The 18,376-nt window shown below is 38.4% G+C and overlaps 1 protein-coding gene across 6 annotated transcripts in view; it reads right to left on the bottom strand.

The window, feature by feature from the left end:
- Nucleotides 1-1,022: 1,022 nt before the first annotated feature.
- LOC137274664 (copper-transporting ATPase 1-like) overlaps nt 1,023-18,376 on the bottom strand; it is a 53,964-nt gene continuing 36,610 nt past the window's right edge. For 5 of the 6 annotated variants that reach the window (XM_067807988.1, XM_067807987.1, XM_067807989.1 and 2 more), the window contains 14 exons: nt 18,061-18,294; nt 17,130-17,270; nt 15,728-15,836; nt 15,347-15,471; nt 15,062-15,196; nt 14,620-14,811; nt 14,065-14,247; nt 13,232-13,442; nt 11,538-11,699; nt 10,763-10,905; nt 9,848-10,051; nt 9,231-9,348; nt 5,622-5,724; nt 4,074-5,270 (listed from right to left, as the gene is read on the bottom strand). In XM_067807988.1, the coding sequence (XP_067664089.1) occupies nt 5,018-5,270; nt 5,622-5,724; nt 9,231-9,348; nt 9,848-10,051; nt 10,763-10,905; nt 11,538-11,699; nt 13,232-13,442; nt 14,065-14,247; nt 14,620-14,811; nt 15,062-15,196; nt 15,347-15,471; nt 15,728-15,836; nt 17,130-17,270; nt 18,061-18,294 (2,313 nt within the window). In that variant the 3' untranslated portion in view covers nt 4,074-5,017. Of the gene's footprint in view, nt 5,271-5,621; nt 5,725-9,230; nt 9,349-9,847; nt 10,052-10,762; nt 10,906-11,537; nt 11,700-13,231; nt 13,443-14,064; nt 14,248-14,619; nt 14,812-15,061; nt 15,197-15,346; nt 15,472-15,727; nt 15,837-17,129; nt 17,271-18,060; nt 18,295-18,376 lie in introns of all 6 variants that reach the window. The other variant, XM_067807990.1, reaches the window with a different exon arrangement.

The following is an 18,376-nucleotide window of genomic DNA, read 5'->3' as shown; positions in this document are numbered from 1 at the left end:
CCGGGTACATGGATATTGGTTTACCTCACCTAAATGATTATCTATTGGTGCCGTGAAACATTATGTGAGATGGGAATGACAGGTTACTTTCCAGATGTTTCTGTTGACTGATGCCACCACTATGGGTTGGCAGTATTTCAGCTGGGCTGGAGGGGGCTGGAAGGTAGTGACATCAACTGACCTTCGAAATGTATAATACACAGGTTATCACTCATTCGTAACATGGGACACATGCTTCACATATCTGCAACAGTCTCCCAGCTGATTCAATCAATCAACAAATAACAAATGCAATGTGATTTTTTTATATGTTCATCATTTTCATAATCGTACATACAAGTATGCAGAGCCTGTCTGTAAAACAATCTGATGCTGGACATGTGACATTAAAAATATGTCAAATCTGGTTCCCATGACAACACCATGGCAACACAGATTCTTGATGACAGCACAGCTAAACCAAGCTGGAAAGGACAATACAGACAATTAAATTTTACAAAAATGGTTAAATTCTGTAAAATTTAAGAAATATCAAAATAGTTTTTTCTTGGGGGGAGAGGGGTATAATTTTACATAAAACCACAACTGCATCAATTTCTCCAACTGCTTTTGTCCATTTCAATATTCAGGAAATACCATTGTACATTGTCAACATATACATTGCTAAAAATGAAAAAGTGACAACTGCATTATTAAAAATATCAAAGGGTTGTGTTAAAATGAACATCTGGTTTAAACATAATTGACATTATCATTTACAGCTGCAACTCCTTGAAAACTTGTGAGAACCTTTGATTCAAAAGGAAATATACTCTTAAAAAAAACGTAGGGGAACCTTAACTTTGAAGTCTAGTAGAAAGAAAACCCACTGACAAACGTTACAGTGACATTCATCTTGTGTATGCAGCATCATTTCATGTTATCACCACAATGGGACCTCCCCCACGAGCATGGGGTGTGATTATGAATCTTGACATTTTTCAGGCAGGTCGATAAATCACTATAGACCATTTTTCCAATAATTTTCTTGCATCTGTGCATGGTCAGGGTTTTCGGGGTCAAGTCACACACTACTGACTGAAAATTGTAAACCTGACATTTTCATGTCATACTGCAGTCACCTAACAAGGAGGATAACTGAACGAACACGTTCATGTTCACCGGACTGTTCTGAAAGGTCATCCTTTCACCACATTCACACACAGATATTGTAAGTCCAGAAATGCATACTGATAAATAAACTGCAAAATATCCTGAATATGAAATAGTTAGTATCTAACTGGCTATCAAACTGACTCTAACACTTAAAAATATTAGTTTATGCTGTGAACGATTTTTATCAAACACTTGCTTAGACTTCAAGACTAAGACTTCCACTGAAGCAGCTCAGAGTGAACAGAACTCAATAATACGGTCTGTTCTGATGTTGAATGCAGGAATGTAAAAATATTTATAGAAACAGTAAAAGACTTCGGGAATATCAACTGACATGATCATCTTGATCTTGTGGGAACTCGCCAGAAAATGGAGATTCATCTTTTGGTTGTAATATCAATAAATCTTTATGGTTTTGATGCATCTCACAGTATGTCTTAATGACATGACATGAGACTTCTCTAACACACAATTTTAGATCCATCTTTTATACATTAGCCATCAGGATTCACACAGTGCAGGAACTGTCATTTGCATATTTGTCTTCAGACAATTCATGAAGTGGAAAAATGAGTTTTAAGAACATAATGACACTCTGCTTCATTGTGGAGATGAATGAGAAGACAGCAACTATTGTTGTCACTGTAGACCAAATGATGCCAGTGTTGAGAGCACTGGTCCCAAATTATGCCAGTACAGACCCTACTGGTTCCAAATGAGGCCTGTTATGAGTATTTGTTCCATCATGTCAGCTATCCTGACCTCAGATCCCAAAATGATACCTGTTCAGAGTGAAAAATGATACAATCCCAATAAAATTACCCTAGTTTCAGTCTGAAACAAAGATGAATTGAAAACTGTTTGCTCAGTCATAAAACACCAAACACTAATGCAGAACAGAAGTACCTGACAACATGTCAGGTGAAGTAATATCACAAATATCACAATGAGTGCTTATCTGTCTGTACCACACATATTTTATCAAGAAAATACAGGTCATTTCGAAGGACATCTTGAAATTACCAAGATCATACTCAAGGCTACATGCGACATCTATAACAAATTGTATGTAAATTAATCAAATGACTTCTTGGAATAAATATGTTGAACTGAGTGCCAATGTGTATACAAAGTGCATATTGGGACAAACAGAATGTTGGGAGGGTAATGCACCTTTTCCCTGAATAAGGCTCCTAGTGAAAGAAAAGCCAGTAAACACGACTAATCTGCCACAACTCTATCAACATACTGATCATTAGATTTACTGTGCAGGAACACTAGAACACATATTGTATTTATTGTAGAACCATATTCAGTTTCTAAAGATAGTGGTAGTTAAATATTGAATAAAATGAAACATCATCACTGACCAATTATCATGAGCTTCTAATTACAGAGGTGACAAATACACATTGAAAATAAAAGAAATGGACACTCAAAAAGTTGTAAAGTGTACTTTGTAAAGCACACAGTCAACATAGCACTTGATGGTGAAAAGAAACAGATAATAATTATTGTTAGTGTTAACAATGCATCAATTATACATTACATAATTATGAAATAACAAACAGGAATTGGTGTGACAATCTTAAAGCATTTATCTGCCTTCCAAAAGGCCCAATTTTCCCACAAATAATGTCTTCATCTGAAAAAAGGTTATGTGTGAATTTCATGGTCAAGGACACACAAACAATATTCCCTCAGATAACATAAATGATAAAACACACTACAAGCATATTTCCCAAATTGTTCATAGTGATGGAATTTGTAGAAACTGCAAACTTTTTCAACAGCACTTGTGTTAAAGTTATCAAACAGGGGTGACAACTATAAACAACATACATCTTGACTTCTCACAACCTATCTGATAATCTTTGTCTTGAAATATCCCTTATTATTTATTATTCTGAGCATGTATGCAGGTCCAACTCTTTTTAAGTTCTGAGTTGATATTTTGTTAAAATTGCTGTTAATGTCAGCTAAAATTCACAAAATCACATTCCACATGGAATCGTAAAAATGTATAGACACATTAAAAATACAGAATCTGACCACTGGCAAAGTCAAGGAATATCAACACAGTTGAAACACAGACTTTTTTGTTTAATTTCTTTTAATGTTTAAAATGTCAAAACGAGCTGCATGTTAGCAGAAAATAGCTATACTGTACATGGTTGTACACAAGTAGTAGACAAACACATATATACACAAGTTTGCTACATATGATATGATCTATCATACATGTTGTGTGGAAAGCGATTTATTGTAAACAGTTATGCTTATACAGATATAACATACTGGTAAAATATATCAACATGAAGGTCTGCTGTCTGGTTATAACGATATTCACTACTCAACATACACCACTTAGCCTTGATAAGGATATCCAGATACTACTAGTACAAAACTAACTCCAAGGTAATATCAAATATGTTTCACATGGCAACATCTGAAGACAATCAGTGACAGATCCCAAATGGATAATAAATGACAGCATTGTCTGAAAGTTAAGTAAGATCTGCACAATTAGTCAAACAACGACTTCGTTTATACTTGTTCTTAGGCAAAGTAACTGGCCACTTTGCAAAATTCATTAAATATGTGGAATTTTACAGCCATACAATATCACATTGGATTTCTTCCATACCTGTTACAAACACTGTGAAAAATGCTTAAGAAATCTAATGTACATAAAAATTTGACATCCCAAAACTAAATGATAACAAAATAACATCTGTGTATTTCATGCAGATATCCCAAAACTAAAAAATCACAAAACAGTATCTTCATATTTCATGCAACAGAAATATATGTTGATTATTTGTAACCTTTACTGTCAATAACATTACTAAAATATATTTACTATCTGTGGATAAGTACTGAATATGTCAAAAGGTCAATACTAAATAATTGTTTGGTTTTATTATTTCTTCTCAACAGTTCCTGGTAGAGGCAGTGTCTTGCTCAAAAGGTTGGAATAAAAGGGACACAGAGAGGCTCTGGTGAACATAATGGATGCTACACATGAACAGTTGATAGTTGAACAAGTTACTCAACTGCCAGACTCAGAAATTCAGGGCTTCTCAAAAGTAACTGTTATCGTAATTAAAGTATTGATAATTTAATTATTAATGACAAACATCCTTAGGTTATATGCAGATCAGGTAGCTTTACAATATCTGACCCACACTGATATCAAAACAGATGTTATATCTGTGTTCTTTTGAACCTAATGTACATTTCAAATTTGTAATGAAACTTTCAATACACTTACCAAAATGTGTGTAAAGAACGCAAGAATTCTATGCTACACAGTTGTATTTGGATGAACTATATTTTCAAACTGATGGATTTTAAGAATTTTTGCAAAAAAAGGTAAATGACACTTTTCATCTTTATAATATGGGTTATTTAGCTAGATTCTTCTAAATCATCATACACGACAAACAAGAACATGATCACACATGCATTTACTGTTAAGCAGAAAGAGTTCAATAAAATTTTGTAAACATTTCCTGTTTCCAGATGTGACATTCAAAGCCAACTGACAAGTAATTCCTGAATAAACAGTTGACAAGATATTCTTCAGTGATGACACTAGCTTCTTCCAGGTTCAAGTCTGAATAGACTATGGTTCTGTAGTCCAGAGAAACATCAGGAAACAAAGTGACATTTCCTTGTGGACAACCACTCATCAGGTGGAATGGCAAGTCTATGGACCAGTTTATGTGGACTACCAATAACAAAATAAAACTTAATCTGACCAAACAATTATCATACTGACTTCAAAATGCAAAACAATGTTGAACCACTACAAGTATGTATTAATGATATACTTTTGTGTGTCAGGGACCTGCTTAATCTACACAGTCTCCTCCATTTCGATCTCATCCTCAGGATTATCATTATCCAGCAGGCTTCGCTTGTCTGGTCCTGGCGTGATGGCCCGCCAGTTGCTCAGCCGTGACAGAATACTTCCCTGCTTGCTGCTGCGGGGGCCAGAATTGTCCTCATCTAGGCCGCGGTGCAGGGAAATGTTGTCATATTCCTGGTCTTCAGCGTAGCGCTTGGAATAATCTTGGGTCAACAACTTTTCTTTTGATGGTTTGTGGAATCTGAAATTAATATACATGACATCAGGAACTGACATGGGTCTCTACAGTTAAAAGCCAGTGAACCACATGACCTCATTTCATAAGCATACTTGAATTGGACATATCACCTATACATTAGGAATATTGTATGCACTGGTTGAGGAGATATGGAGTATACATTAAACTGCACTGATTATGTATCTGACCTATGTAAAGATGCCTAAAACTTCACTTAAATTTACATATCATTACTTGGAGTATTAGGCGTCATTTTGATGAGGTTGAACATGATACAGCCTAAATGTATTTGTGAGCCGTCAGTAGTGAGAACAAAAGAAATTTTGAGGTTACGATAAACTTAAAAATTCTCACAGTTTGAGTAGCAGGGATGCACTGACAACTGATACTGATGACATCGCCATGGCAGCCGATGCCATCCATGGTTTCAGAGACAGACCCAGTGGTACAAACATGCCTGAAATACAAATACAGATAGCATGAAGAAGCGAAATTGTGAAGCAATTAAAATACTCCAAAGAGTCTGAAAAACAGTCTTCTCATTAGTTAAAAAGCATTAGGTATTAAGCACTTGGGGCTTATTCTACCTTGTCATGGTCACTTAAGACAAACATGAGGAACAGTAGATCTAATAAAATTTCTACCAGTTCCTCCTGGATTCCACAGTTGCAGAAAAATCGTGGAATTTACCTTTCCATGCTGAAAAATGTCTAGTAAGCAGAAAATGAGTTTTCTGTCACGGAAATTGCTTATTTAAAAAACTGAGTGAAAACGGACTGACAGCCGAAATGAAAAGTAGAGATAATCGTAGGATCGGCTGCACATATTTACTGTGAGAACATTTTCAAAATATTCATGATTAAAGATACTTTATTAACAAAAGCAAGTCTGGGGCATCTTTCAAATAATATTAGATGAACACTGCAATTACGTTCTCAAAATCGATCATTTTGAAAATTGAAATTATTTCAGATTTAGTTTAAATATAAAATTGTCATTTGTTTGAAACAGGAAGCTGTTGGTCTGCATCTAAGTTACAAATGAGAGGAGAGAAATAACTTTCAGCCAGTGTTTAATTCTCAAACACAGAAAAAGGTGTGGGTGCTTAGTCAAGATGTGATGTGTACTGTCGACGTAACATTATATATGTGTTTGAGAATTAAACTATGAAGGTCTGTATAATGTTTTTGTTGTTTTTCCAAAATGTTTTAACTGCAGAATGTTTTGCAGAATATTGAAAAATGGGGTGCAGAATTTGCTGAAATGTGCCGCGGAATTCTTGAAAATTTGCCGCGGAATCCAGGAGGGATTGTTGTACCTTGTCATGGACACTTGAGACAACCACAAGGTAGGATGGACCTATTCTACCCTGCTATGGCCATTTGAGACAAACACAAGGCAGGATGGACTTATTCTACATTATCATGGCCATTTGAGACAACCATAAGGTACAGTGGACCTATTCTACCCTGCTATGGCCATTTGAGACAAACACAAGGCAGGATGGACTTATTCTACATTATCATGGCCATTTGAGACAAACATAAGGTAAAGTGGATGTGTTCTACCCTGCCATGGTCAGTTCAGACAAACTGGAGGTAGGGTGAACCTATTCTACCCTGTCATGGCCATCTGAGACAAACACAAGGTAGGATGGACCTATTCTACCCTGAGATGGCCATTTGAGACAACCACAAGGTAGGATGGACTTATTCTACCCTGTCATGGCCATCTGAGACAAACACAAGGTAGGATGGACTTATTCTAAACCTGTCATGTCCATTTGAGACAACCACAAGGTAGGATGGACTTATTCTACATTATCATGGCCATTTGAGACAAACATAAGGTAAAGTGGATGTGTTCTACCCTGCCATGGTCAGTTCAGACAAACTGATGGTAGGGTGAACCTATTCTACCCTGTCATGGCCATCTGAGACAAACTGGAGGTAGGGTGAACCTATTCTACCCTGTCATGGCCATCTGAGACAAACACAAGGTAGGATGGACCTATTCTACCCTGAGATGGCCATTTGATCAACCACAAGGTAGGATGGACTTATTGTACATTATCATGGCCATCTGAGACAAACACAAGGTAGGATGGACTTATTCTACCCTGTCATGGCCATCTGAGACAAACACAAGGTAGGATGGACCTATTCTACCCTGAGATGGCCATTTGAGACAACCACAAGGTAGGATGGACTTATTCTACATTATCATGGCCATTTGAGACAAACATAAGGTAAAGTGGATGTGTTCTACCCTGCCATGGTCAGTTCAGACAAACTGGAGGTAGGGTGAACCTATTCTACCCTGTCATTGCCATCTGAGACAACCACAAGGTAGGATGGACTTATTCTACATTTTCATGGCCATTTGAGACAACCACAAGGTAGGATGGACCTATTCTACCCTGAGATGGCCATTTGAGACAACCACAAGGTAGGATGGACTTATTCTACATTATCATGGCCATTTGAGTCAACCACAAGGTAGGATGGACCTATTCTACCCTGAGATGGCCATTTGAGACAACCACAAGGTAGGATGGACTTATTCTACATTATCGTGGCCATTTGAGACAAACATAAGGTAAAGTGGATGTGTTCTACCCTGCCATGGTCAGTTCAGACAAACTGGAGGTAGAGCGAACCTATTCTAAACCTGTCATGTCCTTTTGAGACAAACACAAGGTACAGTGGACCTATTCTACCCTGTCATGTTCATTTGAGACAACCACAAGGTAGGATGGACTTATTCTACCCTGTCATGGCCATCTGAGACAAACACAAGGTAGGATGGACCTATTCTACCCTGAGATGGCCATTTGAGACAACCACAAGGTAGGATGGACTTATTCTACATTATCATGGCCATTTGAATCAAACATAAGGTAAAGTGGATGTGTTCTACCCTGCCATGGTCAGTTCAGACAAACTGGAGGTAGAGCGAACCTATTCTACCCTGTCATGGCCATTTGAGACAAACACAAGGTACTGTGGACCTATTCTACCCTGCTATGGCCATTTGAGACAAACACAAGGCAGGATGGACTTATTCTACATTATCATGGCCATTTGAGACAAACATAAGGTAAAGTGGATGTGTTCTACCCTGCCATGGTCAGTTCAGACAAACTGGAGGTAGGGTGAACCTATTCTACCCTGTCATTGCCATCTGAGACAACCACAAGGTAGGATGGACTTATTCTACATTTTCATGGCCATTTGAGACAACCACAAGGTAGGATGGACCTATTCTACCCTGAGATGGCCATTTGAGACAACCACAAGGTAGGATGGACTTATTCTACATTATCATGGCCATTTGAGTCAACCACAAGGTAGGATGGACCTATTCTACCCTGAGATGGCCATTTGAGACAACCACAAGGTAGGATGGACTTATTCTACATTATCGTGGCCATTTGAGACAAACATAAGGTAAAGTGGATGTGTTCTACCCTGCCATGGTCAGTTCAGACAAACTGGAGGTAGAGCGAACCTATTCTAAACCTGTCATGTCCTTTTGAGACAAACACAAGGTACAGTGGACCTATTCTACCCTGTCATGTTCATTTGAGACAACCACAAGGTAGGATGGACTTATTCTACCCTGTCATGGCCATCTGAGACAAACACAAGGTAGGATGGACCTATTCTACCCTGAGATGGCCATTTGAGACAACCACAAGGTAGGATGGACTTATTCTACATTATCATGGCCATTTGAATCAAACATAAGGTAAAGTGGATGTGTTCTACCCTGCCATGGTCAGTTCAGACAAACTGGAGGTAGAGCGAACCTATTCTACCCTGTCATGGCCATTTGAGACAAACACAAGGTACTGTGGACCTATTCTACCCTGTCTTGGCACTCCTAGAAACTACTGAATTACTGCTCAGATATGCTTTGCCAATACCACAGAGTCTTGTGTGACAAGTGAAACAGACCTACCTGCTGCAATAGGAATACCAATGATGTTGTAAACAGAGGCAGAGAGAAAGTTGAGTCGGATACGTCTGACAGTCATCCTGGACAACTTGATGGCATAGTACACATCCAGCAGATCATTCTGTGGACATGACGATCATGCAGGTTCATAGATCACAGAAGATCATATACAATCTTACCACTGACAGGATATTTTGCACTGTCTTATCTTTAGCTTTTTTACACCTAGCCAATATGTACAGACACACCCCAAACACTTCAATCATAATGGTTAAGGAGACATTCAAAAATATAATACTGTACTAATGGTGAATGATAAACACATTTTCAACTTATCTCTATACAATAAAGAAGAATCAATACATGCAAAGAAGGATTTCAAAATCCATCACTCCTGAAACCATAAGTGCTTATAAACTGTTGAGCAAAATCATTTCCCTCTAAATAGAACTCTGTACAGACATGATCCATATTCTGAATTATCCCATCAACAAAAATCTTGTTTGAAGGTGAATGTAAGAACAATAAAAGAACAATAACACAGAATTCTGTTTTCTACTGATTGTCAGAAATTATCAAAATCATTATTTACTACAGGCTGTTAATGCCACGACACTGACCTTGATGAGGACAATGTCTGCTGCTTCCACTGCCACATCGGTGCCGGTACCGATGGCGATGCCAACATTTGCTTGAGCCAAAGCGGGTGAGTCATTGACACCATCACCAACCATCGCAACTTTCATTCCTGCCTTCTGCAACATTTTCACCTTCTTCACCTTGTGTGATGGCAACACCTCAGCAAACACCCGTCTTATTCCAACCTGTCAAAGTGAACATTGGTCCAATGTCAGTCATCAAGTGTATCAAATCTCCAATATCATCAATACCATAGACCTACTTGCCATCAAGTCTTTGTCTTAGGTGCTGTTGCAATCACTTCACACTGACAATGGCCATTAACTAACATATTACCGGTAATATAGAACTCTGAACAGAGTAATAATAACCTCTGCCAGTCAATAATTGTTGTAACAATTGAAACAGAGAGATATATTAATATCAAAGTTATAAGCATTACCAAAGCGTCTATATTTCATGTTTCACCTGATACTGAAGGATCATTGAAACATGGGTTGCTATTATCAGAGAAGATCTCTAATGAACTCTTGATGAAAACAATATGTTTCATTTATTCTCCAGCTGGGTTAACAATATTTGACAAAATGTTTTATAGGGAGTGTATCCAGGTAGCGTATGTTTATCATAATGAATGAAGATGATGAATAATGAAAATCTCTTGATGAAATACAGCATATACATAGTGTTTCAAAGCACTGAATTCTTATTTGATATTATCTGTTGCAAGTCTATTCATTCAGAATTTTGAAACACTGTAACACAAAACAAGTAAACCATTAAACAAAATTCTAATAATTAATTTGATCCAGAGAACAATTGATTCCAGAATCCAGCTTAAACAATAACATTAGTGAATTTGTAAACCAGACAGATACATTCTTACAGAGACTGACCTGCTTAGCAATGGCCCTGGCTGTCTTCTGGTTGTCACCTGTCAGGAGTATTACCTGCAGGCCTAACTCCTTCAGACAATGTACAGCCAGGTGAGCTTCAGACTTGACTGTATCAGCAACCGCCAACATTGCAGTTACCACACCTAGTAACAGATGCATATACACAGGTACCACACCTAGTGACCAGTTCATATACACAGGTCTACCATACAAATGGTGAACAAATCATCAAGAATGAACTCATATACACTAAAACAGAACAAAAATCACCAAAATAGGAAAATAAACTTACAAAACTGTAACAATATCCCCTAAAACCAAAGCAAACGCTGTGTAATGGACAACTAATCATTTGCATTGGAAACCAAACTCAGCTACGATAGCACACAAGAATGGTTGCTGAGCATACAAAACAGCAGTCCTTGCATCCAAAAATGGCATCATATCATCCCGAAAAGACATAAATATGAGACGAACAGGCTTTGGTCAATAATGCTTTGATGTCTAATCTGGAAAGTTTGATATGGGTGCCTGCACATCATGCTTTTCAGTGTCATGCTTGTGATTCTGCACAATGTGGTCTTTGCTTGCTGTCAAAATATTGTGCTTCCCTTCAGTTTTGTAAATAAAGTATTCACATTGTCACATTTGGAAGGGAAATTAACGTAAACATGACACATGACAGAGAGCATGATGTTGACTGTGTCTGTTAATTTGTGGATAGATGAAAGTGAACCTTTTGCATACATCCTGATTGCTAGCAGGAGTGACCTACCATCGATGGCACAGAGTACTGCTGTGTGTCCCTGGTTCTCATGCTCTGTCATAACACTGTCCATGGCATCACTCACGAGCAGGCCATTCCTGTTCATCCACTCACGGTTCCCAATAAGGACTTCATATGTACTGGAGGAAGCAGCGCCCATCAGCATCGCATCTGAACACAATACCATCACAGGATTTACTGTCTGGATACAATATACTAACATTGCATCATTCAGATCAAAAAATCTGATGAGTCAGTTGCAGGTTCTAAACTCCTCCACAAAAGTTAAAACACAACATCTGATTTGTCAATCTTGGTTTAAACCATTAGAAAAACAAATACATAAATCATTTACTGACATCCTTATAAATGAACGCTGGTAGAACATAATTTCAACCAATCAGAGGGGCCCACCGCCACAACGGAATGTGAGGTATACCAATGTGAGCTGCTGTAGTATTTCAGGGGGTAGATTATCTTACTTATAAGTTTGTCTAAACCTGCAAACGTGAAAACTGTTTTGAAAAATGAAAGCTTTATGTTTTCACAATCTACTGCCAATAAATTCTGTAACCCGCTTTGCTTATTTTCTGAGTAACATTTTGTTTTCATAGAAGATTCTGTCAAAATCGCTTGTCATAATGACTACAAATCGTTGTTACAAGCAGTGTCTGGCAAAATCTTTTTGATCATGATTCAAAAACATATTTAACTAAAAGTAGGAAGTAGTTTTAGTCATTTAATCTGATGGAAACAAACCATTATCTAATTGATTCTCAAATCAACTTTCGCGATGCCACGATTTTACCCAGTCGTGAACATCCGCCAGTCTGAGAATAAATGCTATTTCGGACTGTTTTCACTGTGTTACAAAATCTAAACTACTTTCTACTGGTAGTCAAATATGTATCTGATAGATAGACAAGAGGATTTTACATGAGACCGGTTACAACATAACAATCTCACTCTTACTACACACAATATTATTGTCACTTCGACCACAACCTCGATAGCTTTTGAGGAAGAGATTGTCATGTAACAAATTGTGTCATGCAAAATCGTTTTGGTTATGAATCATTTACCACTTAGTAGTAAGTAGTTTTGATGCTTTTACTCGATGAAACAAATCTAAATAGCATCTTCTATCTTGGAAGCGAGGTAGGTGTCCAACCACCCGATTTAATATGTACAGGCTTCCACAACGCTCGTTTCACACTCACAAACAGAATATTTAACACAAACTGTGGGGTCCCATGGAAATCTGTGCATGGTGACACCATCACCCGACACCTGGAAACATTTGATGAAAACCTAGCGATTCCGCATGTCTTTGTTGACATCGAGAAATCAGTAAATTGACAAACTTTAATTTTACATATTTTATATATATCTAATTGAAAATCCTTCCTCACATGAGGTCACTGCAGTACTCTGGCGAGAGAGCTACGTAATTTGTTTGTGGTTTCATTTGTGAGTGAGAGTGAAGCAGATGAGTTTTAATCACTTTGTATTAATAAACCATGCGTTTTTAAGAAAAAACATGGTGTTCTGCTTAAGACTAACCACAGGTCTTTCATATGTAATGGTTAAGAGAGTAAAAAAAAAATTGAGTTTTTTGTTCTTTAAGTATGTATCTTAAATACATCCTGTTTCATGTTAGTGTCAACATTCTGCATCTAATCAGCACTTTTGATACTACTCACTCTCTATCTGGAGTGACAAACTATCACCGCTCCCCTCAGACACACTGTCTATCTTGATGCGCATGCTTCCAAACTGGTTCTTGCGGTTGTTGACACCAGCCAAGTCAATGTTGTTGAGCAAAGTCTCTGTCTGAGACACTTTACACTTGAGGCCACATCCTGGCACCGCTTGGAAATCTGTTACCTTCCCCAGCGCCTCTGTGGCCAAAGTCTGTAAAATACACAATACACTCATACTGAACAATAGAGTCATATCATGGCAGAAATCATCATGGGTCATCTTGTTTACCGTGTCTCCATTCTGTCGTGATTCTGTACACACAGAACCCATTCACAAGAAGTTACTGAAGTGTGAAAACCAAGTCCATCTCCGGAATCAATCAGTAACATACAGCCGAAATGCTATCAGCAAGAGCTTGAAACGAATAACTGATGAAACATATTAGATCTGAACCCTAATTTGCATATTCAAAATCACACTTTACAAAAGAGAGCACTTCAATCATATCACACAATGTGTGGGTGTAATTAAAAACTAACTAAACAGTGTGCACACAACATCCAGCTTTCTTTGAGGCTATGAATATTTGTATACAAGACAGCCAAATAGAGTATGAGTGCTCCAAATCTGGTAAGAATTGGAGAATGTTTGGTACAAGACAGACATTTTTGGTGGGTAGGAATTGTTTAGTATCCTAGAGAACAAAAGTAGTCCTTGGGCACTTGGGGTTGCTCAGACATTATGATAGTCAGAGACATCCTAAGTAATTAATTCCTTGACCTTTGGGTTATGACCACGATCTCGTATTTCATGTTTCTGACATGGATCTTACCTTTTTAGCGTATTTGACAATGGCTGCAGCTATGGGATGCTCGCTGCTGTTTTCTGCTGTCCCGGCAATAGCTAGGAGCTTGACAAATGAGCAGACATTCTCCTTTACAAACAGGGAAACTCGGGCAACCTCAGGCACACCCTTTGTGATTGTTCCAGTCTTGTCAAACACGACACACTTAACCTGAAGAGAGTTAATCCAATGGAATTTGCTGGAGGTTGCACCATTATCTTATCATAACTCTGATTTAATAGCAAAATAACAACAAAACATACAAAATTGGATCAAAATAATGTATTTGCCAAATGAGAGCATATAAATTGGGAATCTTGGAAACATTCATGCAAATGTGACGTATGTTCTGTGATAAGATATCACATGATCCACAACTACTGTATTTGTTCAGGATCAAAATAATTCTGATCGTCAAAGTAACCTAACTTCCCTCCCCCAAAATACTAAATTAAAAAATAAACACACAAGACAATCATCACCAGTTGGGTAATGAATGATTCGGATTCCTACAAAATGTGTCCTATGGTTTGTAAAGTGTACCTTGTGTGTTGTCTCCAGTGGCTCGCCTCCCTTGATAAGGATACCGTTTGTGGCACCGACACCTGTCCCTACCATCACTGCAGTGGGCGTGGCCAGACCCAGGGCACAGGGGCACGCTATACTGAGTACTGTGATAGCATACTGGAATGCTTTTTGGAATATCACCTCACTTCTCAATACGGGACCATCCTCCTGCAAAATTATCATGAAGAATCAACAGGCATGATTCATGCAACATCACCATTCATAATCCACCAAACATTTAATACTTAACAATGGCACAATTTGTACCCTGCCCTTTATTTAAAAAATAGTGACATTCTGGAAGACACTTGAATGACATCACAGAACACTGGCCAAATCTATTGTTGAGATGACTTGCATGACCTATAAACATATCAGTGTAGAGATATGATGCCATGATTCCAGCCTGGGAACTCACCATAAACTGTGGATCTATGTTTCTGACATCCACATATCCGATGATGACCCAGCAGACTAGTGTGACGGTAGACAGGGTGCACACAATGGGGACGAAGTACCCGGCTATCTTATCTGCTAGGTTCTGTATTGGGGCCTGCAAGGCAGTAATCAAATCACCACTAAGCCAAAACTTCAAAATATTGGGTTTACAAAATGTTCATTGACAAATAGTGGACAAGAAAGAAAATAATCTGCAATAAGAAGAAGACACACTGTAGTGATACAGGAAGGAGAAATATTGTACCTTGGATGTCTGTGCTTCCTCCACCAGTTTGACAATCTGTGAGAGGGTGGTGTCTGCCCCAACATGGGTGGCCTCGATAATCAACATTCCATGTTGATTGATTGATCCACCAATCACAGAGTTCCCTGAAAACAATGTGACACCATACACTCAATATGTTCAAATGTCTACTCTAAACTCAAAATAATGATATAAACATAATTTGCTAAATAATACAATGAGGGGACCACCGTAGTGTGAAGAACTTCGTACATTTTCTACGTGGAAACCTCCACTCAGTCCTGTGTCAGGCTCCTGACAAAACAAGAAACATACTGAGTGTAATAATGTGTGTTATAAAAGCAAAAAGTGACTCCATGTTTTATCTCTAGAATCCCTCACCTACAGACTTGGGTACAGGCATGCTCTCGCCTGTGATGAGAGATTCATCACATGTAGAAGAGCCCTGCACCACTCGGGCATCTACTGGGATCTTCTCACCAGGAACCACCTACAAAGTCACAGTATCAAGGTTCAGTGGTTTAAACATAAACAGGTTGACTCCCAGGACATATTACCATAGGCTTATAATACAGGCTTAAACATGGTATGATGATAAACAAAAAAATATTGTAAAGGAGTAGTCATGAATGGGGAGTTTGAAGACAGTAATGGTGATTATTAGTTGGAGAAAGGAAACAATGTACAAAGCAGACAGTATACTGTCCTCTTGATTTCATCTGTCCCCAGGTACAAAGTTCTTTACATAATAAGTTCATAAAACATTTATGTCACAATTTGTCCAAACTAGTAATCTGGAAGTAAAGGAAGGGTGTTCATATGCAGAGAAAAGTTGGAGAAATATCAATAATGTTTGAATGTTGTATCAAATGAAAACATACCCACTCATTTACCTTTGCACCTTAATGAGTGAGTGAGCATAGTTTCATGCTGCCTTTAGCAATATCGTAGTGACATCACAGGAGAGGAGGGACACCATAAACAAGATTCACGTGGATGTTAAATCAAAGTGTTTATGATTATGATCATGAGGAACACTTTAACCAGTAGACTTCCCAAACACCCTTGTACCATGAGGAACATTTTAACCAGTAGACTTCCCAAACACCCTCGTTCCATGAAAAAACACTTTAAACAGTAGACTACCCAACCACCCTTGTACCATGAAAAAACACTTTAACCAGTAGACTACCCAAACACCCTTGTACCATGAAAAAACACTTTAACCAGTAGACTACCCAACCACCCTTGTACCATGAAAAAACACTTTAACCAGTAGACTACCCAAACACCCTTGTACCTTGAGGAACGCTGTAACCAGTAAACTACCCAACCACCCTTGTACCCTGAGGAATGCTGTAACCAGCAAACTACCCAACCACCCTCGTACCATGAAAAAACACTTTAAACAGTAGACTACCCAAACACCCTCGTACCGTGAGGAAAGCTGTAACCAGTAAACTACCCAACCACCCTCATACCATGAAAAAACACTTTAACCAGTAGACTACCCAAACACCCTCGTACCATGAAAAAACACTTTAACCAGTAGACTACCCAAACACCCTCGTACCGTGAGGAACGCTGTAACCAGTAAACTACCCAACCACCCTCATACCATGAAAAAACACTTTAACCAGTAGACTACCCAAACACCCTCGTACCATGAGGACCACTTTAACCAGTACCTGGTAGGCTAAACAACCACTCTCGTACCACGAGGAACACATTAACCAGTACCTGGTAGGCTAAACAACCACTCTCGTACCATGAAAAAGCTTACCTTGAGATAGTCTCCCCTGTGTAGAAGATCCACCTCTATGGTCTCCTCGTGGATGACATTGCCCTCTTTGTCCAGGTCGACCAGGACAGCCTCTGATGCCTGGAGGGACAACAGTTTAGCAAGGGCCTCACTTGTCTTGCCCTGTGGGAGACAGATAGTCACAGGAGTTTTACCATGTTCACTTACCATGGTTAATGCAAAGCTCGAATTCACCCCATAAGAACACTTCATAGTACACAGTTACTTCACTTCAACACATTGACTGCCTCTCATAAGTATACCTGTAATATCAATTCTGGTTGAATATGGCACTACAAGTTATCTCATAGCTTCATCAGTAGTATTTTAAAAAGAGGTGCACATGTTGGCAATCAGGCACAAGTAAGGAATGTCCCCTGGTGTTCTCTGTTGCCAACATGTGAAACTTGTTTTAAAACACCACAGATGTAGCTAAAACTTGTAGTGGCAAACTAGGCCAGACATTGACACTAAGAGTGTACTTGTGGTGGTAGTCAATGTCTTCCCATTTTTTGTCCTGTTATAAGTAAAATACCAATAAAAATATGCATCAAAATTTGAAACCAAGGATGAGAAGTCTGTCCTTGATTTTCGGTCAGATCTCTCCTTTTGAGGAGGTGTATGCCAAATAGAAGAAACGAACAGTTATACATTAGGATTTTGTTCCTAAACATATGTCAGGAGAATTCTTCCAACAAGCTGGGTTTTGTTTATATACTTCTTGTTGAAGGACTTCTGAAAAAATACCCATAATGCTAACTTTAAAATTAACCAGCCTGTCATGATATTCAATCAATGTGGTCTCAAATTCTTCTTTGAAGGGACTGATCAATTCATCACTTGATTTTATTTTCGATATTATTGTTGTAATGACTGCTTGTCTTTCATTCTTCATTCTGATCAGTGTTTTTACCTTAGCTATGTGTTCCAGCCATCTGCCAAGAGCTATGAACACCATCAACATTGGGGTTGTCTCGAAGAACGTCACTGGACTAACTGCTTCTTCCAGTGCCATGGCAACTATGACGACTATCACAGAGTAGGTATAGGATATTGTGGTTGCTAAGACAACCAGGACATCCATGTTTGTTGCTCGATGCTTTAGTGCCTTGTATGCTTGTATGTAGAAGTACCGACCCCCAATAAACTGAGAACAAACAATATCTATTGAAGTGGAAGTATTTCCAATAGGTCCATAGTATATTCCATAAAACAACATTTATCCATCA

Source organism: Haliotis asinina, chromosome 2, assembly GCF_037392515.1.
Source record: "Haliotis asinina isolate JCU_RB_2024 chromosome 2, JCU_Hal_asi_v2, whole genome shotgun sequence".
Taxonomy (NCBI): Eukaryota; Metazoa; Mollusca; class Gastropoda; order Lepetellida; family Haliotidae; genus Haliotis; species Haliotis asinina.
This window is presented reverse-complemented; position numbering and strand designations above follow the sequence as displayed.